Source organism: Dipodomys ordii, unplaced genomic scaffold (assembly GCF_000151885.1).
Source record: "Dipodomys ordii isolate 6190 unplaced genomic scaffold, Dord_2.0 Scaffold76, whole genome shotgun sequence".
Taxonomy (NCBI): domain Eukaryota; kingdom Metazoa; phylum Chordata; class Mammalia; order Rodentia; family Heteromyidae; genus Dipodomys; species Dipodomys ordii.
Genome location: NW_012267292.1, coordinates 9,425,210 through 9,445,201, shown reverse-complemented (window position 1 = coordinate 9,445,201; position 19,992 = coordinate 9,425,210). Strand labels below are relative to the sequence as shown.

General features: G+C 47.7%; 1 protein-coding gene across 1 annotated transcript in view; it reads right to left on the bottom strand.

The window, feature by feature from the left end:
- Positions 1–19,992, bottom strand: part of Dfna5 (deafness, autosomal dominant 5) — a 44,198-nt gene that overhangs the window by 1,490 nt on the left and 22,716 nt on the right. Inside the window, exons 3-9 of the mRNA XM_013024394.1 lie at positions 19,463–19,550; positions 19,184–19,355; positions 16,337–16,457; positions 9,611–9,775; positions 7,246–7,373; positions 5,537–5,738; positions 3,403–3,476 (exon numbers count right to left, since the gene is read on the bottom strand). Coding sequence (XP_012879848.1) covers positions 3,403–3,476; positions 5,537–5,738; positions 7,246–7,373; positions 9,611–9,775; positions 16,337–16,457; positions 19,184–19,355; positions 19,463–19,550 — 950 coding nt within the window. The remainder of the gene's footprint in view (positions 1–3,402; positions 3,477–5,536; positions 5,739–7,245; positions 7,374–9,610; positions 9,776–16,336; positions 16,458–19,183; positions 19,356–19,462; positions 19,551–19,992) is intronic.

Here is a 19,992-nt window from a genome sequence, read left to right as displayed (position 1 = left end):
TGTCTGTCTGTCTGTCTGTCTCCAGGCTCCACAGTCCCTGACATTAGTACTTGCAGCTGTCCTAGTCTTGCAGTGGCATGTTGAGGGGACTTTTACAGGCCCCTCAATACTAACACAGGTGAGTCCAAGGTTTGTAGGAGACACCTAAGCCTATGACACTGCTCCCACAGATCTGGAATACAGGGAGGGATGGGGACTTTCACCTGGTTCTACAGAGTGAGCACAGATGATGCTAAGATCTGTGGCACCAGTAGCCATGCTAAGGGGGAAAGTCCTTGGGAACTCTCCTGGGTCCCATGGGGGAGATGGCAGTTGCTGGGGCTTGTAGCACTGCTAACTACTTTTTTGGAGTTGTGGGTCCCGCTAGTACTTCTTGAGGACCCAAAGGACAAACACAAGTGTTAGCCAGACTTTGGGCTCAAACAGTCTGTGAGCTATAGAGATGTTCTGTTGGTCTCCCAAGGTGTGTGGTGCTGGGGTTCATGCTCTTGAGCATGTAGAACCATAGGAGAGTCTTTCCCTAGGTCCTACAGGTCAAGTGCAAGTAAATTTGGCATTATGGCCATAGAACTTTGAGGCATGGATATCCCTTGCCATACCTGGGAAGCTCTCTGCATTTTGAGTTGCTGTCCTAGACCAAACAAAATAGATGTGATCTTCCCCTAATCCTCAGGGACAAGCTTGGTTGGTGCTGAGGCTTGAACTCAAGACCTCTCAGTGCTCTACCACTGGGACTTTGTGCACCTACAGACCCTAAGCAGACCCCCCATTAGTTCCTATATCATGAGTGCATGTATTGGTGGATATTGGGCCTCTGGTAATGAGTTCCTAGGGATATTGGATTGGGCTGGGAACTTTCTCAGCTTTTGCAACTGACAAGAGTAAAGCCAGGAATTTTCAGCGACTACAGTCCTAAGGTTCTAGGCTAGGAAGCCCTACCCTGGATCCTGCAGGTGCTGGGGTGGGGCCATAGACTGTGCTCTCCTAGGTTGTGGAGCTCAGCTGGGAACTTTCCCAGATCATGATGAAATGGAATGGGTGAAGCAAGAACTTTGGAAAAGGCATGTAAGATCAGATTAATAATACAGAGTACAGAGAATAAAACGTGAAAAGTAAAGTAGCCCATTCATGGATTTCATGAAACCATGTTTGAATCTGAAGAGAATCCAAAAGAATTTAGAAATATTGTGTGTGAGAGCAGCATTTCTGTAAGGAATGTGCAGCCTGCCCAGGGCAACAATGTGGAAATGTATGAGTACTTTGTGTTTGTTACCAAAAGCAGCTTTAGGAATCTATACCTTCCAGGTGCCAGGGGCTTATGCCACCTAGCTACTCAAGAAGCTGAGATCTAAGGATTCTGGTTCAAAGCCAGCCAGGCCAGGAAAGCCCATGAGAAGTGGAGTTGTGGCTAAAATGGTAAAAAAAAAAAAAAAAAAAAACCCTAGCCTTCAGCACAAAAGAAAAAATCCTGAGTTCAAGCCCCAGGACCAGCGCACAAAAATCTATACCTTGGTAGGCACTAGTAGTTCATTCCTGTAATCCTAGCTGCTCAGGAGGCTTAGGATCATACCATGAAGCCAAAAACGCTGGGAGTAGATGGGTAGGCCAAGTGGTAGACCACCAGCCTTGAGTGAAAAAGCTAGCCAGTGCCCAGGCCGAGTTCAAACTCCAGTAATAGCCCAAAATAAAAAGCCTCACCAAATACTCAGTGCAGCTATTTGGCCCACACTGAAGTAGGCTAGGATTTGACCCACTTTTCCCAGTGCAAACTACATCTCAGTGAGTTCAGAATGGGCTCCATTCAGCATGGAAGCTGCCAGCAGCACAGTGGCTCTGCATCCTCCCTGGTGCATCAGTGCTGAGTAGCACTCAACTTCCTTTTCTAAGTGGCTACCATCTGCTTTTGCCCAGAGGCACAGCTTGGTATTAAAGGGATTGCCATGACACCAAAGCTGTGAAGTCTATTAGATTCTAATTCACCCACTTCACAGTTTTTGGCAAACATGTTAGTTTCCCAAAAGCCTCTCAAAGTTCCTCAGACCACCAGACAAGATGAGACCGGGATGCAGGATTTCTGGGCCCTGTTCCAAGAAGTCCTCTGAAGAAGCACATGATACTTAGGACTTCCTCAGGACGCAGGAGCCTGGCTATCACAGAATTACAGCAAATCTAAAGCAATTGTGTAAAGGAAAGTGGTCTCTGATTTCTCATCTGGAGAAGTGGCTCAAGTGGTAGCCAAGCAAAAAACCAAGTGCTTGCTTACCAGCCCAAAGGCCTTGAGTTCAAACCCCCACTTCTACCATACATACACAAAAGTATGCTGAAGGCAAACAAATACTTCTGCAGGTGGGAAGCAGAATACTTTTGACTTGAATCCCAGTGGTTTTGTGTTACTGGCTGCAGCAACAGAGCAGAACTTGAGTTAGCTCACATGGCATTGGGAGGACTTCTTTCTGTGCATAACTTTCTCAATGCAACTAATGAATCTGTAAATACGAAGGCTGGCTTGTGAACTGCTCATCACTCAGATACTGCCAACTGGAGCAGAACTCAAGGAGCTGCTGTTCTGCTTGCCACTCACTCATTAGGATAATGATAACTTCTATAACAAAAGTACACCCCAACCATTGCCCTCAGCTGGCCCAGGACACTATCTTTGCAAGGAGTTCAGTATTCCCCTGGGCCTCTCTTCACACACAGACTGTATCCTGTCTGCTTCTTGGAATAGTATGGCATGTATAGTATAGTCTTCTGGTATCTGCTCTGCAAAGTACCACCAGACTGCATTGCTCAGTGTTCTCACAGTGGATGGATAACAAATGCCAGGTACAGTCTAGGCAGTCCCTGATCTGACAGCAGAGTTCTGAGCTGTGGTCGTTTGGGTTAACAGCAGCCTGGCCCTGGTCCTCGGTAGCCAGGTGTGCCCTGTCCCTCTGCCCCAGGCTGAGCACCACCTGAGGGCCACCTGTCACTGGCTCCTTCTACCAACAGTGGAGTCTAACTTGAAAAGCTTAACCTTGGCTCTCGGACTACACTCATCATTGCTTAACTCTTGCTTTTATAATGACATTTCTAAAAGAGAAGGTAAGATGAACACTGCCTCCCTAAGACAAAACAGTCCTGAATGCCTCTGGTGAATGTGATGGAGTAGAAGTGTAAGTGTAAGCCCAACAACCATGACAGATAGGGCTGTCAGACTGCATTCAAGCTGTGGCCAAATTCCTGACCCGTGGGGACGCATGTGACTTGGGAGTGTAGAGCCTGCCGTGGGATGGGCAGGGAGCAGAGACACCTCTGGGCTGTGGTGAATGATGTTTCACCAGATGTAGAGTCTTACCCTCCCCCCACCATTTCCCCATTCCTGTCCCTTCCAAAGCCCCCCACACCGCACGGCGTTCTCACCAAGTAGCACAGCGTGGGAATCATTTGGAGCTTACAGCAAATACCCAGAAGACTGGCAACATTATCTGGCATTTCTGCAGGAAACAAAACTTAGATCAACAACAGAAACAAGTTCATCCAAGCCAAGTGGAGTGGTGTACACAGCGTTCAGGAGGCTGGGGCAGGAGCATCACTAGTACAAACCCAGCTTGGGCTACCCAGCAAGGCTCTGCCTCCCTCCCCCACCAAAAACTGCCCCTGAAGGATGCTTAAAACCAGCCAGGCGGGGGAGGGGGGAAATGGGGGAGGGGTGCGGGGGAGGGGGGGCTGCTGAATAATTATCCTGTAAATGAAAGGTACTAAATGTACTGTAGACCTTTTTGAAAAGCATGGGAATCGTGTCTCCAGAGCATATTCCTTGGCATTCACCGTCGGGGAGAATAATGTGGATTGTGGGAGAAAAGAATCAGCATGGAAAAGTAGAGCCTGTCATCTGGTGACATGGTTTGAGCCCTTCACATGATCAGGCTCTGAGGATGCATGAGTCACTGGGCCTCAGTTTCCTCATGTACCATAGATTATCTTGGGGGAGCATATTTCAAACTGCATAAACCATGAAGGGATTCTACATGGTCCCAAACATTTAGGGAGACTTGTTCAGCACAGACTAATATAGCGGAGGCACCACGGTGGCAGGGGCCTGTCAGTTCCCGGGAAAGGGAATACAAGTCTGCTATTCCAAATAGATATTAGGATACTACCAAAACAGCTACAGTTCCTAAAACAACCTCAATTCATAGGGTACAAGCTTACCAAAAAAGGAAAAAATAATCACCTGTTGAACCACCTGGAAGAGGCAGGCTGGGGGAAGGGGGTGTTGACTGCTCAGGAATTATTCTCACCTGCAGCCATTAACATCCTTACTTACATTTTTTTAAAAACCCAACATGTATGCTAATGTATGCTAATTTTATAAAGTACCTTAATTGGCCTCAATGAGTTTTCCCCCAGCAGCCTCAGGCCCACAGGATCTTGGCAAGCAGGCCTTTGCCCAGCTCTGATGCTATCAACTCATCCTGGCAGTGGCCTCCTGATCAGCCAAGTCAGCCATACCCCAGGGCCTTTGCAGTAACTCTTCCCTCTGCCTAGATTCCTCTCACATTTACAAGTCTGTTTTCAACCCATGTTCAGTTTAAACAGTGTCTCCTAAGACAGAAGGATGAATTTAAAGATGCCTGTCGCTAGAAAAGCTAAGAATTACCGTAATTGTCTTCCAGTCTATGTAAATGCCATTGTAAATGAACTTGTGAATGTCTGGGTTACTAAAAATAAGGATGAAATTAAAAAAGGCAGCATGTCACTGAACCTGCAATCTAGAGGACAGCAGAACAAGGCTCATTCTCAAAAGAGAGCAACCAATGGCTGCTAGGAGAAAGGAGGCAGGATCCTGCAGAGATTTCCCCCCAAGCAGTGCCTTCAGCTGTGGTCCCTGCACCCCGAGAAGACTCATGGCAGGAAGATGCGCGAGTTGACATGCGTCCTTGGGGAAGGATGATGGACTGGGGTCGGCGTTATTCTCTGGTGACTCTTTGAAAAACCAAATGGTCCTGGGCCTGTTCCTGTAATACTGGGAAGGGGCAGCAGGGGCTTGAGGCTGCTCAGCCACCTCTTCCCAAAAAGTAACAGCATGCCCCGCTTCCTCGCAAAGGGCAACTACCACCAGGGCCTCTGACACAGAGGGTCTGGATGAGAGCAACAGAGACATGAGCAGGCAGGGTCTGGTGGTCCACAGTAACTGATGGTCATTTTAGGATCCATGCAAGAGCCATGGCTGGCCCAGCACAGCCCTGCCTCCAAGCCTTTCACATGGGGACCCGAGACCCTCTGCAGCCTGGGGCCACCATAGACTGGGATGACAGATCCGCAGAGAGGAGCTGGGGAGAGCAGCTCCTCCAAAGGCAGAAGAGGCCCGAGGTAGTAAGGCTTGCTTCACGCTAGAGTCTAGAACTCTCCATTGGCCTCTGCCTCTTACCCTGACCAGACTGGAAAGGAGGAACCTGTTTTAATTACCAAACTTCCCACAATTATCTTTTGTGTTCCACAAAGCAACATGATTTCCACATTCCAGCAGTTTCTCTTTTGTCCATTTCCATACCTGCTAGTGCGCTGACCAGGCAGTAGGCTGTGGCAAAGAGTTTCTGGTTGCTGATCTGGTCTTCAGGGCCAGGGCGCTCACCCTGTACCCTGCACCCCACCAGCCCCAGGAAGGCGGTCAAGTCCTGCTGCTGAGCAGCCTTCAGCCCGCCTATGGCCAGCGCTGCCTGTGGGGACCAGAGGCCACTGGCCACATCATCACACTGAGGGGCGGGGGGGGAGAGAAGACAACAGGAGGGTGTGATAAAGGTCAGAGGCCAGCCACCCCCCACACACACACACTCCAATACACACACACACACACACACACACACACACACACACACTCCATGTCCTTCACCTCCCAGGCAAAGCTAGATACTGTGCCCTTTTCTATGTTCTGGCTGCTCACCCACCCTCCGAGGCCCTGCTGCGTGAGCCAAGGTCCCCACCCCACACACCCCCTGCCAGTTCTGCCCAGCAGTCAGCCTCTGGCTCCTGTCCATCCCTTGTCTGCTACCTGGGCTGCTCTGCTCCCAAATGTCTCGGGGTAGCTGATGCTCGGGCCACAGGAGGCAGGCCTGACATTTTCTTCTTAGAAAGAGCTATTTTAGGAAGTAAAAGTCCCCGGCTTTTTGAATAATTTGTGTTCTCCCTGGGGCTGAGCTCAGAATGCAGAGGTGTTCAGGGTCATTGAACTGTTTCAACAACTTCAGGTCCTATCACTGGGGATGAAATGCCCATAGCACAATCGAATGTTGAAGGAAAAATACTATGAACACTATCCTGGATGTCAGAAAGCAGTCGGTCAGTTAACCCAACTCCCTCAACAACAGAAGACCTAAAACCAAAACTACAATAAAAGGCAGGTTTCCAAAGCCTCAGCCTTAAGCACAAAAAAAAAGCCTGGGCATAGGGAAGTAAAGGGACAGCAAGTGGATCCCTAATAAATGATTCATTCTGCAACTGCCAAACTAATAGTTCAGACACTTGTGCTGCCCAGGAAATCCTGCTGCAATACTGAAAAATGTAGATTCCTGCTTCTCTCTATTCGAAACAGAAGAGGTTGCCAAGGTTTCATCTGATAGCCCCTTGTTATTATAAGCTAATTAATGCCTATCCAGCGTATGTCCACCTGCAATCTCAGAATGGGGCTTTATTCAAAGACAAGACTCTTTGTGAGAATCTCAAGATGAGACTGTCCTACACTGTAGTAGACCCTAGATCCAGTGATTTTTGTCCTTTCAAAAGAGACAGTAGAGGGGACACAAACACACACAGTGTAAGGAAGAACATATGAAGGCAGCATCGGGCAGAGTGACACAGCCACAAGCCAAGGAATGCCAGGAGCCACCAGACACTACCAGAAAATGAGGAAGGCTTTCTCCTTCTAGGGGATCTTCTAGGGGAAGCAGCACCGCCCTGCCCATACCTTGACTTCTACTTCCAGTCTCCCGGACTGTAAGAGAACAAACTTCTGTTGTTTTAAGCCCCAAGTGTGTGGTCATTTGTTTGTAGCAGGTCTGAGAAACTCATACATCCCTCTCTGCCTAGGGTCAGCTACCTTTCTGAAGTTCGAAAATTAAAGACCTGAAACTAAGAAAGAAAATAACTAAGGTTAAGCACTGAAAGAGGTGGGGAAACGTAGCATCATTTCATTCTCGCTCCAAGCCTTTGTCTACTGGGTCTAGCCAGAAGAAAGGACAACTGAGCAGGAGATGTCTGTCTCACCACTTGCTCTAGGGCCACAAGGAATTCCTCATCGAACAGGACCATCTGCAACAGATGCCACACAGCTGTCTGCTGCTGCTCCGGCAGCTCCACGAACGGGTGGAAATTGCTCTCCAGGCGCAGAGTCACTGTGAAGACAGAACAGACCTGGTGCCGTGACCGCTATGCGCAGCTCTTGAGGTAGCACAGCAATGCCGGCTTCTTACAGCTCCTCCCCACTCGCCCCTCACAGATGTATCCAGCTGCAGTCAGCCACGCCAGCTCAGAAATAAACAGCACCGAGTGAAACATAACCCTGCAATGTTTCCAATAACCAGGCTAATTCCTTCAGGGAGAGAGGAGAAAGGAAGAGGGAAAACCCAGGTTTGTACTGCAGGCTTCCCGTTCACAGGAGGCTCACTACATGATCAAGTCTAACGAAATATTTCTAGAAGAGTCATTTAGACTCCCTGTTAGCAAGACTGCAGAATTCTCCAGGCTGAATTACTGAGCATATGTCAGAAACATGCAAATTCCAAAGCACATAACTCCATGCTCTTTCATAAAGATTTTGTATCCTTTGTGTTTAATGCATGTTTCTCAAAGGGGTTGGCACCCCCATGTTCCTGGCAAGCAAGGAAATTCTTCCCTGATTTCCTTCTTCCCATCTGCTCAAGATGTACATGGGGTCCTTGGGAGCCTCTCCCTTCTCTAATCCTCTTCTCTTTTCTTTCTATTTTAAGGGTAGTTAAAAGCTCCTAAGCCAGGTACTAGTGGCTCATGCCTATAAATCTAACTACACAGGAGGCTGAGATCGAAGTCAGCCTGGACAAGAAAGTCTCCAAGACTCCTATCTCCAATTAACCAGCAAAAAGCTAGAGGTAGAACTGTGCCTTAAGTGGTAGAGTGCCAGCCCTGAGCATAAACACTAAGGAAGCACACAGGCCTCAAGTTCAAGCCTCAGCACCAGCACACAGACATGCACACGCACTCACACTTCTAGTTGAGCTCAATGAAGATTTTTCTAGAAAATATTTTTATAGGAAATAATGCTTGCATATGCAGGGCAGCATACTAATCCAGAAGTGCTTCACAAAGCCAGAAAGAAAGAGAGAGAGGAGAGAAGAGAGAGGGAGAGAAGGGAAAAGGAAAAGAAGAGAGAACTGCAGTAACATGACATATTCAGAAACACAAGTAGATCTCCTGGAGCCCTGGCTTGAACAGAAGAGCTGGGGGGGTTAATCCAGGATCTGAGGCACAGAAGCCAAGCTACCCCTCCCCACTCCTGCCCAACATGCCTGGCTGCCACCACACCCCCAGCAGACTAGAATGGTCCACTGTCAGGGCAGACCCAGATGCAGTGTAGCTCAAGGCTGTGGCATAGATAAGGATATCCGTCAGCCACAAGTCCCATTCTACATGAGTATCAATAGGAAGAACGAGATTGGTTTTCATTGCCAAACCTTCCAAAAACCTATGACAAAACAAAAATCCTCTTGACCTGGATTCACTGAAGCCCCATTGAGGACTCTTTCCTCTCATCCTCCAAGCCGCTGTTCATCTGTTCCTCACTTTTTCGTGTGTGTGTGTGTGTGTGTCTGTGTGTCTGTGTGTGTGTCTGTGTGTGTGTGTCTGTGTCTATACCCCAGTATTGGGCTTGAACTCAGAGTCTGGGCTCTGTCCCTTCCCTTACCATTTCTCTTCAAGGCTGGTGGATACTCTACCATGTGAGCCACACCTCCACTTCTAGATTTTTGCTAGTTAATTGTTAATAAGAATCTCAAAGACTTTCCTGCCCTGGCTGGCTTTAAACCTTGATCCTCACATCTCAGCCTCCTGAGTAAGTAGGATTCCAGGCACAAGTCACCAATGCCCAGCCTTTCTTATCTTATTACTTGTCTCTTTATCCTTGCTCATCTCCTTCTACTGGATGCTGCAGTCTGAAACCTCACCGAAAAGAAACCAACCAAGAAAACACAACGTGCTGTGGGCACCTCAGGAGTCCTGGCCTCTTTCTCTTTGTACTAAGTGGCTTGGGCCAGGGGGATGAAAAGCTTCCCAGAGAGCACTCTGCCTGGTGGGATGCTGACAACGCATCGCTGCTCTTGCCAAGGAAGCCTGGGATACAATGAAAACCAGTCCAAAAGCTGGGTTCTCTAGCCGGGCTGCTCACTTGCTATTCTTATTAGTCAGCAGGCTTCTGTGGTGACAGGGCAGGATGGGGCTTCACTCCCAGGCCCCCAGTCCAACCCAAGAGGACTCCTGTTGGGTAGACTGGGGTTCAGATCAGAGCGACTCACTTGCAATGTTCACTGAGTTACTTACTGTGAGTCACTGAGCCTGGCAGCCATCGCCACCTGCTGGAGGTGAGGATGGCAAACAGTACCTTGCTTTAAAGCATGCAGAGATCCATGGTGGGAAGATGTCCCAAGCCCAGCATCCGGCATGTCCACAAACGCAAAGTCTCTGTAGGCCAGGGGGTCCAGGTAGATGTCGTCGACTCTCCTCTCATGCTCGAAGCCACCGTGCTTCCCTTGGAGGAGGCAGAATTCTGCAGTGTGGAGGGAAAGGGCAGGCTAGGCCTGGCACTGGCCCAGTTTGGATACATCTTCCCCTACCTTTACCTAACTCTTCCCCACAGCACCACTTCCCACCCACCTCCCGCTGCTGAATCAAAAACCTAGCCACTGCCTCTAAATGCACCCTCAGTGGCTGTTCGGAGCCCAAAGCTCTCGAGATGCCCTGTCTAGCTCCTTTCTCTGAAGTGCCTTCTTTCTGGACTACACACACTCTCTCGAGACTGCACTGTCTCTAGAATGCCCCCCCCCACTGTCCTTTCTGTGGAGTCTATGGAGTGCCCTGTCTCTGCAGTGCCTTCTCCCTCAAGTGCCTGTTGTCTGAGTGTCCTCTCTCTAGAGGACACTCTCGTCTACTCTGTCTCTGGAGTGCTCTCACTCTAGATGTCCACAGAAGTAGAAAGCCCTCTCATCTTTCACATGCTGGAAGTATTTTCTCCCTCTGACCTGAACAAACAACGCTAAACAGACAAATAAAACCCACCATGAACAAAACAATTGAGGAAATGTGACACTTGTCATATTCAAAACTCTTTGTCAGTATATTCTGGTGTAAAGTCAGCCATTCAGTTACATCTTTATGAGTCCTAGCTTCTGTGTTAGTAAAGAGAATGATATGCAGTCATAAAAAGAAACTACTGACTTCTGCAATGGGATGAATGTATCACACAAATATTACATAGAACAAAAAGAGCCAGACAAAAAATAATGCATTGTATATGAATCTATTTACACTGAGGCAAAACTAGTTATGTCGTAATCCCTTATTGCTTAAAGGTGCTGAAATGAGTCAGGCCCTGGTGGCATGTACTTGTCATCCTAGCCACTCAGGAGAGCAAGACCTGAGAATCAAGGTTCAAAGCCAGCCCAGGCAGGAAAGTTCGTGAGACTCTTATCTCCAATTAATCACTGAAAAGCCAGAATGTGAGCTGTGGCTCAAGCAGTAGAACACTAGCCTTGAGCAAAAAAGCTCAAAGAAAGCACGCAGGCCCTGAGTTCAAGCCCTAGGACCAGCCCTGATGGCTTCATAGCCATCCATGGACAGATGGGAGGTGGTGGCACTGCCATGAAACCTGAGGTCACCTGGTTATTGAAACCAGGTGGTAGGTCCATGCCAGTCACTACGGCATTAGCCACAGTTAAGCGTGTGAAATTCCCCATAATGAAATGTTTGTTTTTACTAATAAAAAGAAATGTTGCTTGGAATATAATGGAGGGCTTAGCTTAAGTATCTAGACTGTGAGTAAAAAAAGTAACTCTTGGGATGTTTTTGCTAGCATAAACAGGGAGCAGGCTCAAGAATTAATGTTCTCTTTTTGCTTCTAGTTCATTAAATATGGCACCAAAACAAAGGAATAAAAGCAAAGCTATAGAATAAAAGTGAACCTGAAGCCACCTTAGATTCACAGCTGAGGCCTCTGTAACCAAAGGCAGATCATCAACAAACACAGAGGCGGGGAGATTCATTGCATAGCAGCTTTGCATTGCACAGAGACTCTCCTAAGGACAGAGAAAGCAATACTTGACCGTGTTCATTTCATTACTTTCTCTGTTTGGCTTTTGGTTTATTTAAGACTGAGTTTCACTATGTAATCCACACTGGCCTGCTGCCTCGGTCTCCTGAGTGCTCGAATTATAGGTATGCACCACCATACCCAGCTCACCTAAGTAAAGGTATGCTAGGTTTGATGAAGAATGGAGAGAGAAGTATTAAGACAAAACAGATGACTAACAAACAGCGCTGAGCTGTCGTGTGAGCCTAGGAAGAAACTACCTGTGCTCACATTCCTCTGTGTGTGTCCTCACAGATTAGGGAACATCTTTCCCATAGGCAGAGAGAGAGAGGGCACCTCTGTCCGATGGTGTGTCACCTGTATATGGGGAAGGCCAGAAAATCCTTCCTGGGACTTGTCCCCTGCTTCACAGAAAGTCTGAGTGGGCTTCTGGCTTCTGCCCTTTCTTCAAATTCCTTCACTTTCAAATTCTTTTGGATCACGTATCCTAAATCCCTCATGGCGAAAAGGTTCATGGACAATGCCTTAAGCATCATGAGGGTTTTGAAGATGTTCTCAAAGCCAAGAGGTGGAAACACACTCTGGTCAGGATGTGGGTTCACTTTGGGCAGATCACCAGGTGGGTAGACTGGTGAGGAAAAGCCTGGAGATACAGGTCGAGGGGCGTTAACCTTGGGACAGGGGAAGCCACAGAGGATGTCTGAAATGACCTGTTTAATGGTTTTAAAACACATTTAAAATGTGACTTTAAACAGTCACATTAGTTACAGTGGTGGGACAGAACGAAAGAGAGAGAAGCAGAGGAGTGTGGTTAGAAGCAGTTGGCGGGAAGCCAGGGAGATCCCAGGGTCACCAGGTGGCCTGGGGAGAGGTGCATAGATTGGGGGACAGGGTGAGACATGGTTTCTCAACCTGGGAGAGCCAGATCCAAAGCTGATGCTGAAAGGATATGCAAATATCAAGGATCAGGGAACAAAAGCATTGGCTAAAGTGCAAAACGATAAAGGAGCATTTCTGATTAGCCATCAGTTTCCCCAAGGGTGATCTGCTGTAGAAGGAAAAGGTCACAGTACTGCAGGCAGCAGGCTGCAGCACCTGGCCCAGCAGGGGAAAACAAAGGACACAAGGGTCACTGTCCAAGGTCATGACACCAGAGGTGGAAGAGAGGGTCCTTCCAGCCCCTGCAGGCTTGTTTACCTGGGCGGAACCAGAACATTTTGGGGCAAGCGTGACAGAAGGCACAAATGGGCAATGACAACAAGAACAACAAAAATGCATCAGTGCTTTACAATCTGGGCGAGGGATGCTCCACATGCCAGGCATGGCACTGAGCAGAGGGCAAGGGCCATGGGGCATCAGGAAATGAGTCCAGGAGTGCTGAGCCATTCCCAGGGCGCCTCTTCTTGGCAGCACAATAAGGAGTTTATTTTCAAACACAGCAAAAGCCAGCTAAGATAAAAGGCTCCAAATTAAAATGCAAACAGGAGAGCAGGCCACACAAGGCTGTGTGTCTTTCAAAGGCTCTTCTGAGAAGAAAGAAGCCACCCTGGAAGAGACAGGCTACCCAACAGAGCTGCAGACAGGGCAGGCCAGAACTCCCTGCCTGTCTCCCCAACCACCAAGTGTCCTTAAGGATCTCAGAGGCTTTTTCTGGCATGTGCCAAGATTTCAAAAGAGCTCACAATAATGGTACATTACCCATAGTGGTCATGATATACAAATAATATGTGTCCAAGAATGAATGAACAGAGAAAAAAATATATATACACACTGGAATATTCTTTAGCCATAAAAAAGAATGAAATCCACTATTTACAACATGCCTCAACCTGGAGAACATTATATCCAGACACAGAAGGACACACACTCTATGCTCACACTTATATTTGGAATCTAAAAGCCAGTCAAACTCATGGAAGCAGAGACTGGAACAATGGTTGTCAAGATTGCCAACAGAAGAAATGAGGATATATAACTGATTGTAAGTTTCTGTTGTTAAGTTCTGGGGATTTGGTATATAGTAGTGACAATAGTTAATAATACTGTGTTACAAAAAATAATATTGTGTTATTAGTCAAGACTTGCAGTCTACCTAAATGCTGAACAGATGAATAAGGAAAAATATAGGGTGCACGCATGCGCATGTGCACACACATGTATGTGCGCACACACACATATAATGATGTTATTCAGCCATTAAAAGACGAGTGAAATCCTATCATTTCAGATAACACAGAGAAACCTTAAGGACAATGTGCTGAGTGAAGTAAGCCAGATGCAGAAAGTAAACATCAGGGGCTGGGAAGGTGGCTCAGTGGTAGAGCGCTTGCCTTGCATGCATGAGGCCCTGGGTTCAATTCCTCAGCACCACATAAGCAGAAAAAGCTGGAAGTGGTGCTGTGGCTCAAGTGGTAGAGCACTGGCCTTGAGCTGAATTACTGAGGGACAGTGCCCAGGCCCAGAGTTCAGGCCCCACGACCAACAACAACAAAAAAGTAAACATCATATTACCCCCATTTTACCAAGATCTAAAGACTACTGATGTTCCAGGACTATAGGTATGGCTCAATTCGTAGGGTGCTAGCCTAGCAAACCTGAAGACCAGAGTTTAATCCTCTGTAGCAAAACAAAACAAAACAAAAACAAACAAACAAAAACCCAGAATGTTGGTTCCCAAAGGAAGATGGAGAGAGTGTTAATGCATAGGAGGTCCATTAGATAGGAAGAATAAGTCATTGTTGTTTTTTCAAGAACAGATAGTGGCTAGTTATCAATAAAGTTAACTGTGTATTTCAGAATAGCTAGAGAAGTTTTACAATACAGTTGCCATAAAGAAATAACAAAAGCACAAGGTGATGGATTTGAGCAATATCCAACATAGGCACACATTGAAACATTAAATAAACATCAAATGATAACCCATAAATATGCAATTACAGTCAAGAACAACTAAAAAAATTACTTACTTGAGATCTGCTAAGAGCACACATCTTTAACACACATTCCCTCCCTCCCCACTTTGCAAATGATACCTGTGTCAAATAATGGATGTGGTGACCAGCTTGATTGTGGCAATCACTTCACAGTGTATATGATAGTAAATTACCTATATACATTGAATATTTCTAACTTGTTTTCTGTCCATTGCATCTCAATAAAGCAGGGTTGGCCCACGGGCCAAATCCAGCTGAACAGAACTGCAAAGCCCAGCACTGGGCTGAGCACACAGCTGCGTATCCCAGAAGCAGGAGTAACCTCCTCACCCTCACAGCCGTCCACCTGGAAGATGAGTCTTTCAAAGAGAAATAATAAAACAATAATGCCATCTAGGATGGCACACATGAGGAGCCTCACACAGAGTATGGAGCTCACAGTTCCTGGAGTGCTTAGTGTTCCTGATCACTGACCTCTCTAAACTTCCTTAAAACTGACATCTTCCACAGGAGGGCAGTGGCTCACATCTGTAATCCTAGCTGCTCAGGAGCCTGAGATCTGAGGATCATGGTTTGAAGGCATTGAGATTCTTATCCTCAAACCACCCAAAAGCCATAAATGAAGCTGTGGCTCAAGTGATAGCCTTGAGAAAAAGAAGCTCGGCGGCAGTGCCAAGGCCCTAAGTTTGAGCCCCAGCACCAAAACAAAAACAAAAACAAGCCTGACATCTTCTCACTTGGGCTTCCCCAAATGCTGGCTTGCTTTGTGTACAAAGCCATGGGGGAGGCCGAGCTCCCAGGCTCCCAGGAGGTGAGGACACGGTCGCATCGGGACACTACCTCTGGTGTCTTCATCCCTGGTTTGTCAGCGAGGGGGGGTGTGTCCCGTGGATGGCTTAGTGGGAAGCTGTCTCATGGGATTACTCATCTTGAACCCACGTCGCTGGAGCGAGTGAGGGGAGAGGAGACCACAGGAGAGGGGCATGTGGGGCACTCCTGCGCACCTCCTCCCAGGAGGAAAATGTCAAACAGTACCCCAACTGTGAATGAAGTGCTGTGACCTGCATGGTCCCGCTGACCAGGTCAGGACCTGGGCCTTCGCCAAGGATCCTCCACCCTGCCTCACCTCCACCCACTCCACTCACCCCCCTGTAGAGGAAGCAGATGCACCGTCCTTCCATCTGTGGGATTTCAATGCCGGCTTCTACACGATAACTTTAGAAACACTGCCATAATGTCATTATCATACCCCAAAAGGGTAGCAACGATCTGTTACATTTACTCATTCTGGTTCCCAGGAAGCAATTTGTTGGGCTCAGCACAACTTCTCATTAAGACTGAGAGGGAAGGGGCCCTGGGCCTCCAAGATGAGGGGACATGAATGAGACAAAAGGGCTGGTTGCCACAAGTGACAATGACAGGCCTCTGATGGCAGCAGGTCAGGTTGCCGTTTTACTCATTTGCTTTCTATTAGAATTGTGTGTGTGTGTGTGTGTGTGTGTGTGCGTGCACACGCGCGTGCACATGTGCAGGGGTACTGGGGCTTGAACTCAGGGCCTCATGCTCTTGCTTAGCTGTTTTCACCAGAGGCTGGAGCTCTACACTTGAGCCACACCCCCACTTCTAGCTTTTAATTGGAGACACTGGTTACCTGGATATACGAGTCTGAGGAATTTGTCTTCTCGGGTGGACTTTGAACCAGGATCCTCTGACCTCAGTTAAGATCACCAGCATGAGAGTCAGACTAGGAATCTATTAAGAGCTAAGGTGGGGGAGCTAGACTGCCACACCCTGCACTTTCTCCACCTCACACCAGTCCCACCAGGGAGCTTCTCTCCCCTTTCAAGGGGAGAAGCTGAAAGTGCCAAGATCTGGCATTCTGAGGTGCTGCGTGGCCCCCCACCTGGCCGATGGCAGAGTCACGTGCTTACCCCTGACCTGGCGGCAGAACCTCACCCCACACCGACGTCTCCAGAAGGAGCTCCCCCTGGACTCTCTCCCTAGGACCCCTCAAGTAGAAGGGTCCTCTACAAGTGGGTGTCTCAAGGGCACTCAGGGCCCTTCCGCCTCCTCCAAAGGTGGCACTCACCAAACTGGCCATCCTGTCTCACATACAGCTCCATGATGCCATAGGCGATGGTGGTGGCAGCTGGGATCTCCAGGGCCACGTTGCAGTCCTTGATGACATTCCCATCCTCCATGGCCGACACCTGCGGGGAGAACACAGGTGCCCACCTGCACTTGCTCCTCGGCTCTTTTTTCTGCCTGCCTTGCATACAAATGTGCTGTTGAAATGTCCATAGAGCGGAGTGGGAAAGAGGAGCTGGCAGAAACGAGGCCTTAACCCCCACCATGTTATGATGTATGACACATACGCCAGAGCCTGAGGGCAACCTGTGTGGCCCTAGAAAGCAGGAGGCCGTGAGCTCAGCTGTACACATGGCATGTCAGGGCACTAGTGGCACATGTTTGTAATCCCAGCTACTCAGGAGGTTGAGACTTGAGGATTGTGGTTCAAAGCCAGCCCAGGCAGAAAAGTCCATGAAACTCTGATCTCCAATCAAGCAGTTGGAAGTAGAGGCATGGATTAAGTGGTAGAGGGTGAAACTTGAGCAAAAAGAGCCAAACAAGATCATGAGGCTCTGAGTTCAAGCCCCACTTGAACTCAAACAAACCCACAAACAAACTAATGAACAGGCATCACATAAGTGAGTTACATTTTGGTCAACAGAGCATATATATTACAATGGTCCCATAACGTAATTAATGAAACCAAAAAGTTCCTCTCATAGCCATTGTGACATCACAGCAAGAGATACCACTGGCGTTTGTGGTAATGTTAGCATGTATGCCCACATAGTCATGCTATTATTAATAGCCATTCCATTATTTTTACCATACTTTTTATCATTTGTGTGTATATAGACTAAGTATATAGTGTGTACATATATAAAACCTACTATATACTAAGTATATAGTATATGTACAAAACCTAAGTATATGTAGTATACACCATATAAATTATAGAGCATATATATGTACTATACACCATATAAATTATAGAGCATATATATAGAATATATATACATACACAAACATATACACACATAGTGGAATGGGTCTCCCCGTGTAGACCAGGCTGGCCTTGAACTCTTGATCCTCCTATCTCAGAAGCCAGTGCACTTGGCTGTACTTCTTACTTATGAAGAAGGTGAAGTATGCGGTGAAACTGTGCTGAGTGAGGCAGGCAGCAGCCTCTGTCATCTCAGAACCCTTGTCTCTAGACTATGAAGAGGCCACATCAACTGACTGACCTCAACCATCTACATCTGTGCAGCTGGACATTGTAATGTTCTCCCAACCATGAAATCATTTAGTGAAGCATTTCTCAGAACATAATAAGCAATGTAGGACTAAATAAGATCAACTCCCAATTCTCCCATCAAGGGTTATGGAAACAATTAGGAAATCCTACTAAAAATCCCAACAGAACCTGGAAGACCCCAGCTGAGTCAGCCTGACTCCTGTGGACAGACCCCATCCCCACAGAGCCAGGAAGAGGAAGTGCAGTGTGTGGAGAGGTTGAGAAGCAGGCAGGAGAGGCTGGGAAGGAAATGGCAGGCAGAAAAGTTTCATCCTTGACATTCATCCCACCATGCTCTTGGAGAAACAAAGCTGGGAATCTATTGCTGGGGACCAAAGAAACTTATTTTTAGCAACTTGATTCTGGTTAGTATGTGGCTTTAGGTCAAGCAATGGCTGATAGGCTCCTGACTTGTACAGCACCAGGACTTGAACAGGCATTGACCACTACCCAAAGCATCAGTGGGGACAACCTAAGCCATCTCTAACGAAGCGCCTCTCTTCCCATTGCTGTACTATCACCCCCTACCGACCCCAAAAGAGTCTCAGCTCAAGGTGACTTCTGCACCACCTATCAAATACAGCTATGAAAGGTCTGCTAGAAAAAGCCAAAAGTAAGCTAGCACTGCTGGTTCATGCCTGTAATTCTAACTACTCAGGAGGCTGAGCTCTAAGGACACAGTTCAAAGCTTATCTCTAATTAACCACCAAAAAGCAAAAAGTAGAGTTGTAGCTCAAGTGGTAGAGCACCCGCTTTGAACAAAAAAAGCTAAGGGACAGCATCTAGGCCCTGAGTTCAAGCTCTTGTACCAGTACCCAAAAACAAACAACAACAACAGCAAAAAAGAAGAAGCCAAAAGTCACCCGAAAAGTAGATCTCCAAAACCCTAGGGAGCAATGGATCAAGGGTGCAGTGTGGGGTTGTCAGCACCAGCACACAGATCAGTCCCAAAGACATTTCTACTTTAAACTGGAAGAATCCATTCACATATACATAGCTAGATTTTTGCCTTCACTCAGTTCACAAAGTATCAGGGTAGCTAACCTCCAAGTAAACATTTGAGAGTCCTGACTCCACGGTGTGCTGAGTATTCTTGTATATCTGGCCTGGTCAGTGCCACTCAACCTACTTTCCTTTGGGGGATATCTCACTCCCACTAAGGAAAATGCCTGGTCAATTGGCGTGCCCTTCTGCTAGACGATGGGTCTGCTTCAGTCCGAGACACAACCCAGGTGAGATGTAGTTTTGAGGCAATCTTGCCCCACAGACAACAATAAAACTGATGAAAGGCTGGCTGGGGCTGGGGAGGTGGGGGGGGCAGTGTAATCAAATTAACCTTCTGTGAGGGACAGTGACCCACAATGTCAACTCCTAGATCCAGCAGTAACTGAAGCCAGATTGCCTCAAATACTTCAGTTACAGCAGCAAGTACGTTCTTGCTCAGTAAAGCAAGTGTGACATGTATATCTATTAACCCACTCTGGAAACTCTTCTTCTAATGAAGCCATCACCCTGCCCGCCCACGCCGTGTCTCCATGGCTGTGGCTGACCCCGCCCACCCCAGGTCCACACCTGCACCGTCTTGGTTTGGATGCCCACCATGCCACCACACTTCTCCTCGATCTGCACGTGCTCAGAGATCACGCACTTCTGCGTGGTGACGATCTTCTGTGTCAGCACACACAGGACCTCGTTCCTCCTCTCCAGCACCTGCTGCAGCACTGGGTCCTTCAGATTGAGCTTTCTGAAAAAGGAAAATGACCATGAATGGCTCAGGGAGATGATGACACAAATTCTCTCTTCCTGACACAGATGGCCGAGGAGAGAAGGGTGACAACCAGCTGTGCTGACCTCCTGGTAATGAAAGAAAGGTTGCCTCCTCGCATCCATGCTGCGGGATAGGCTGAAGAGAGAATGTCCAGCCCAACAGCAGCACTAGCTTCAAGGAGGAAACCAATGCACAGAACATCTGCAGTTCATCCAGCATGGAGTCTGAGGGAACCTAGGGACAACACATCACAGCCAGGCCCAGGAAGCTAATGATAGGGATGGGGCCAGCAGCTTAACACAGAGGACTACAGGCTTTAAATACAAGTAGCAAGGAGGAAATTAAGATGGTTTGGTTTTGTTGTGGTGGTGGTGGTGATTTTCCTATATGTGCCAGTACTGGGGCTTGAACTCAGGGCCTCAAGTTCTTCCTTGGCTTTTTCACTCAAGGCTGATCTTCTACCACTTGAGTCTTACTCTCCACTTCTAGCGTTTTGCTGGCTAATTGGAAATAGAGTCTCACACTGGGCTGGTTTCAAACCAGGACACTCAGATCTTAGCCTTCTGAGTAGCTAGGATTACTTTTGCAAGCAAGCAAGCAGGGAGGCAGGGAG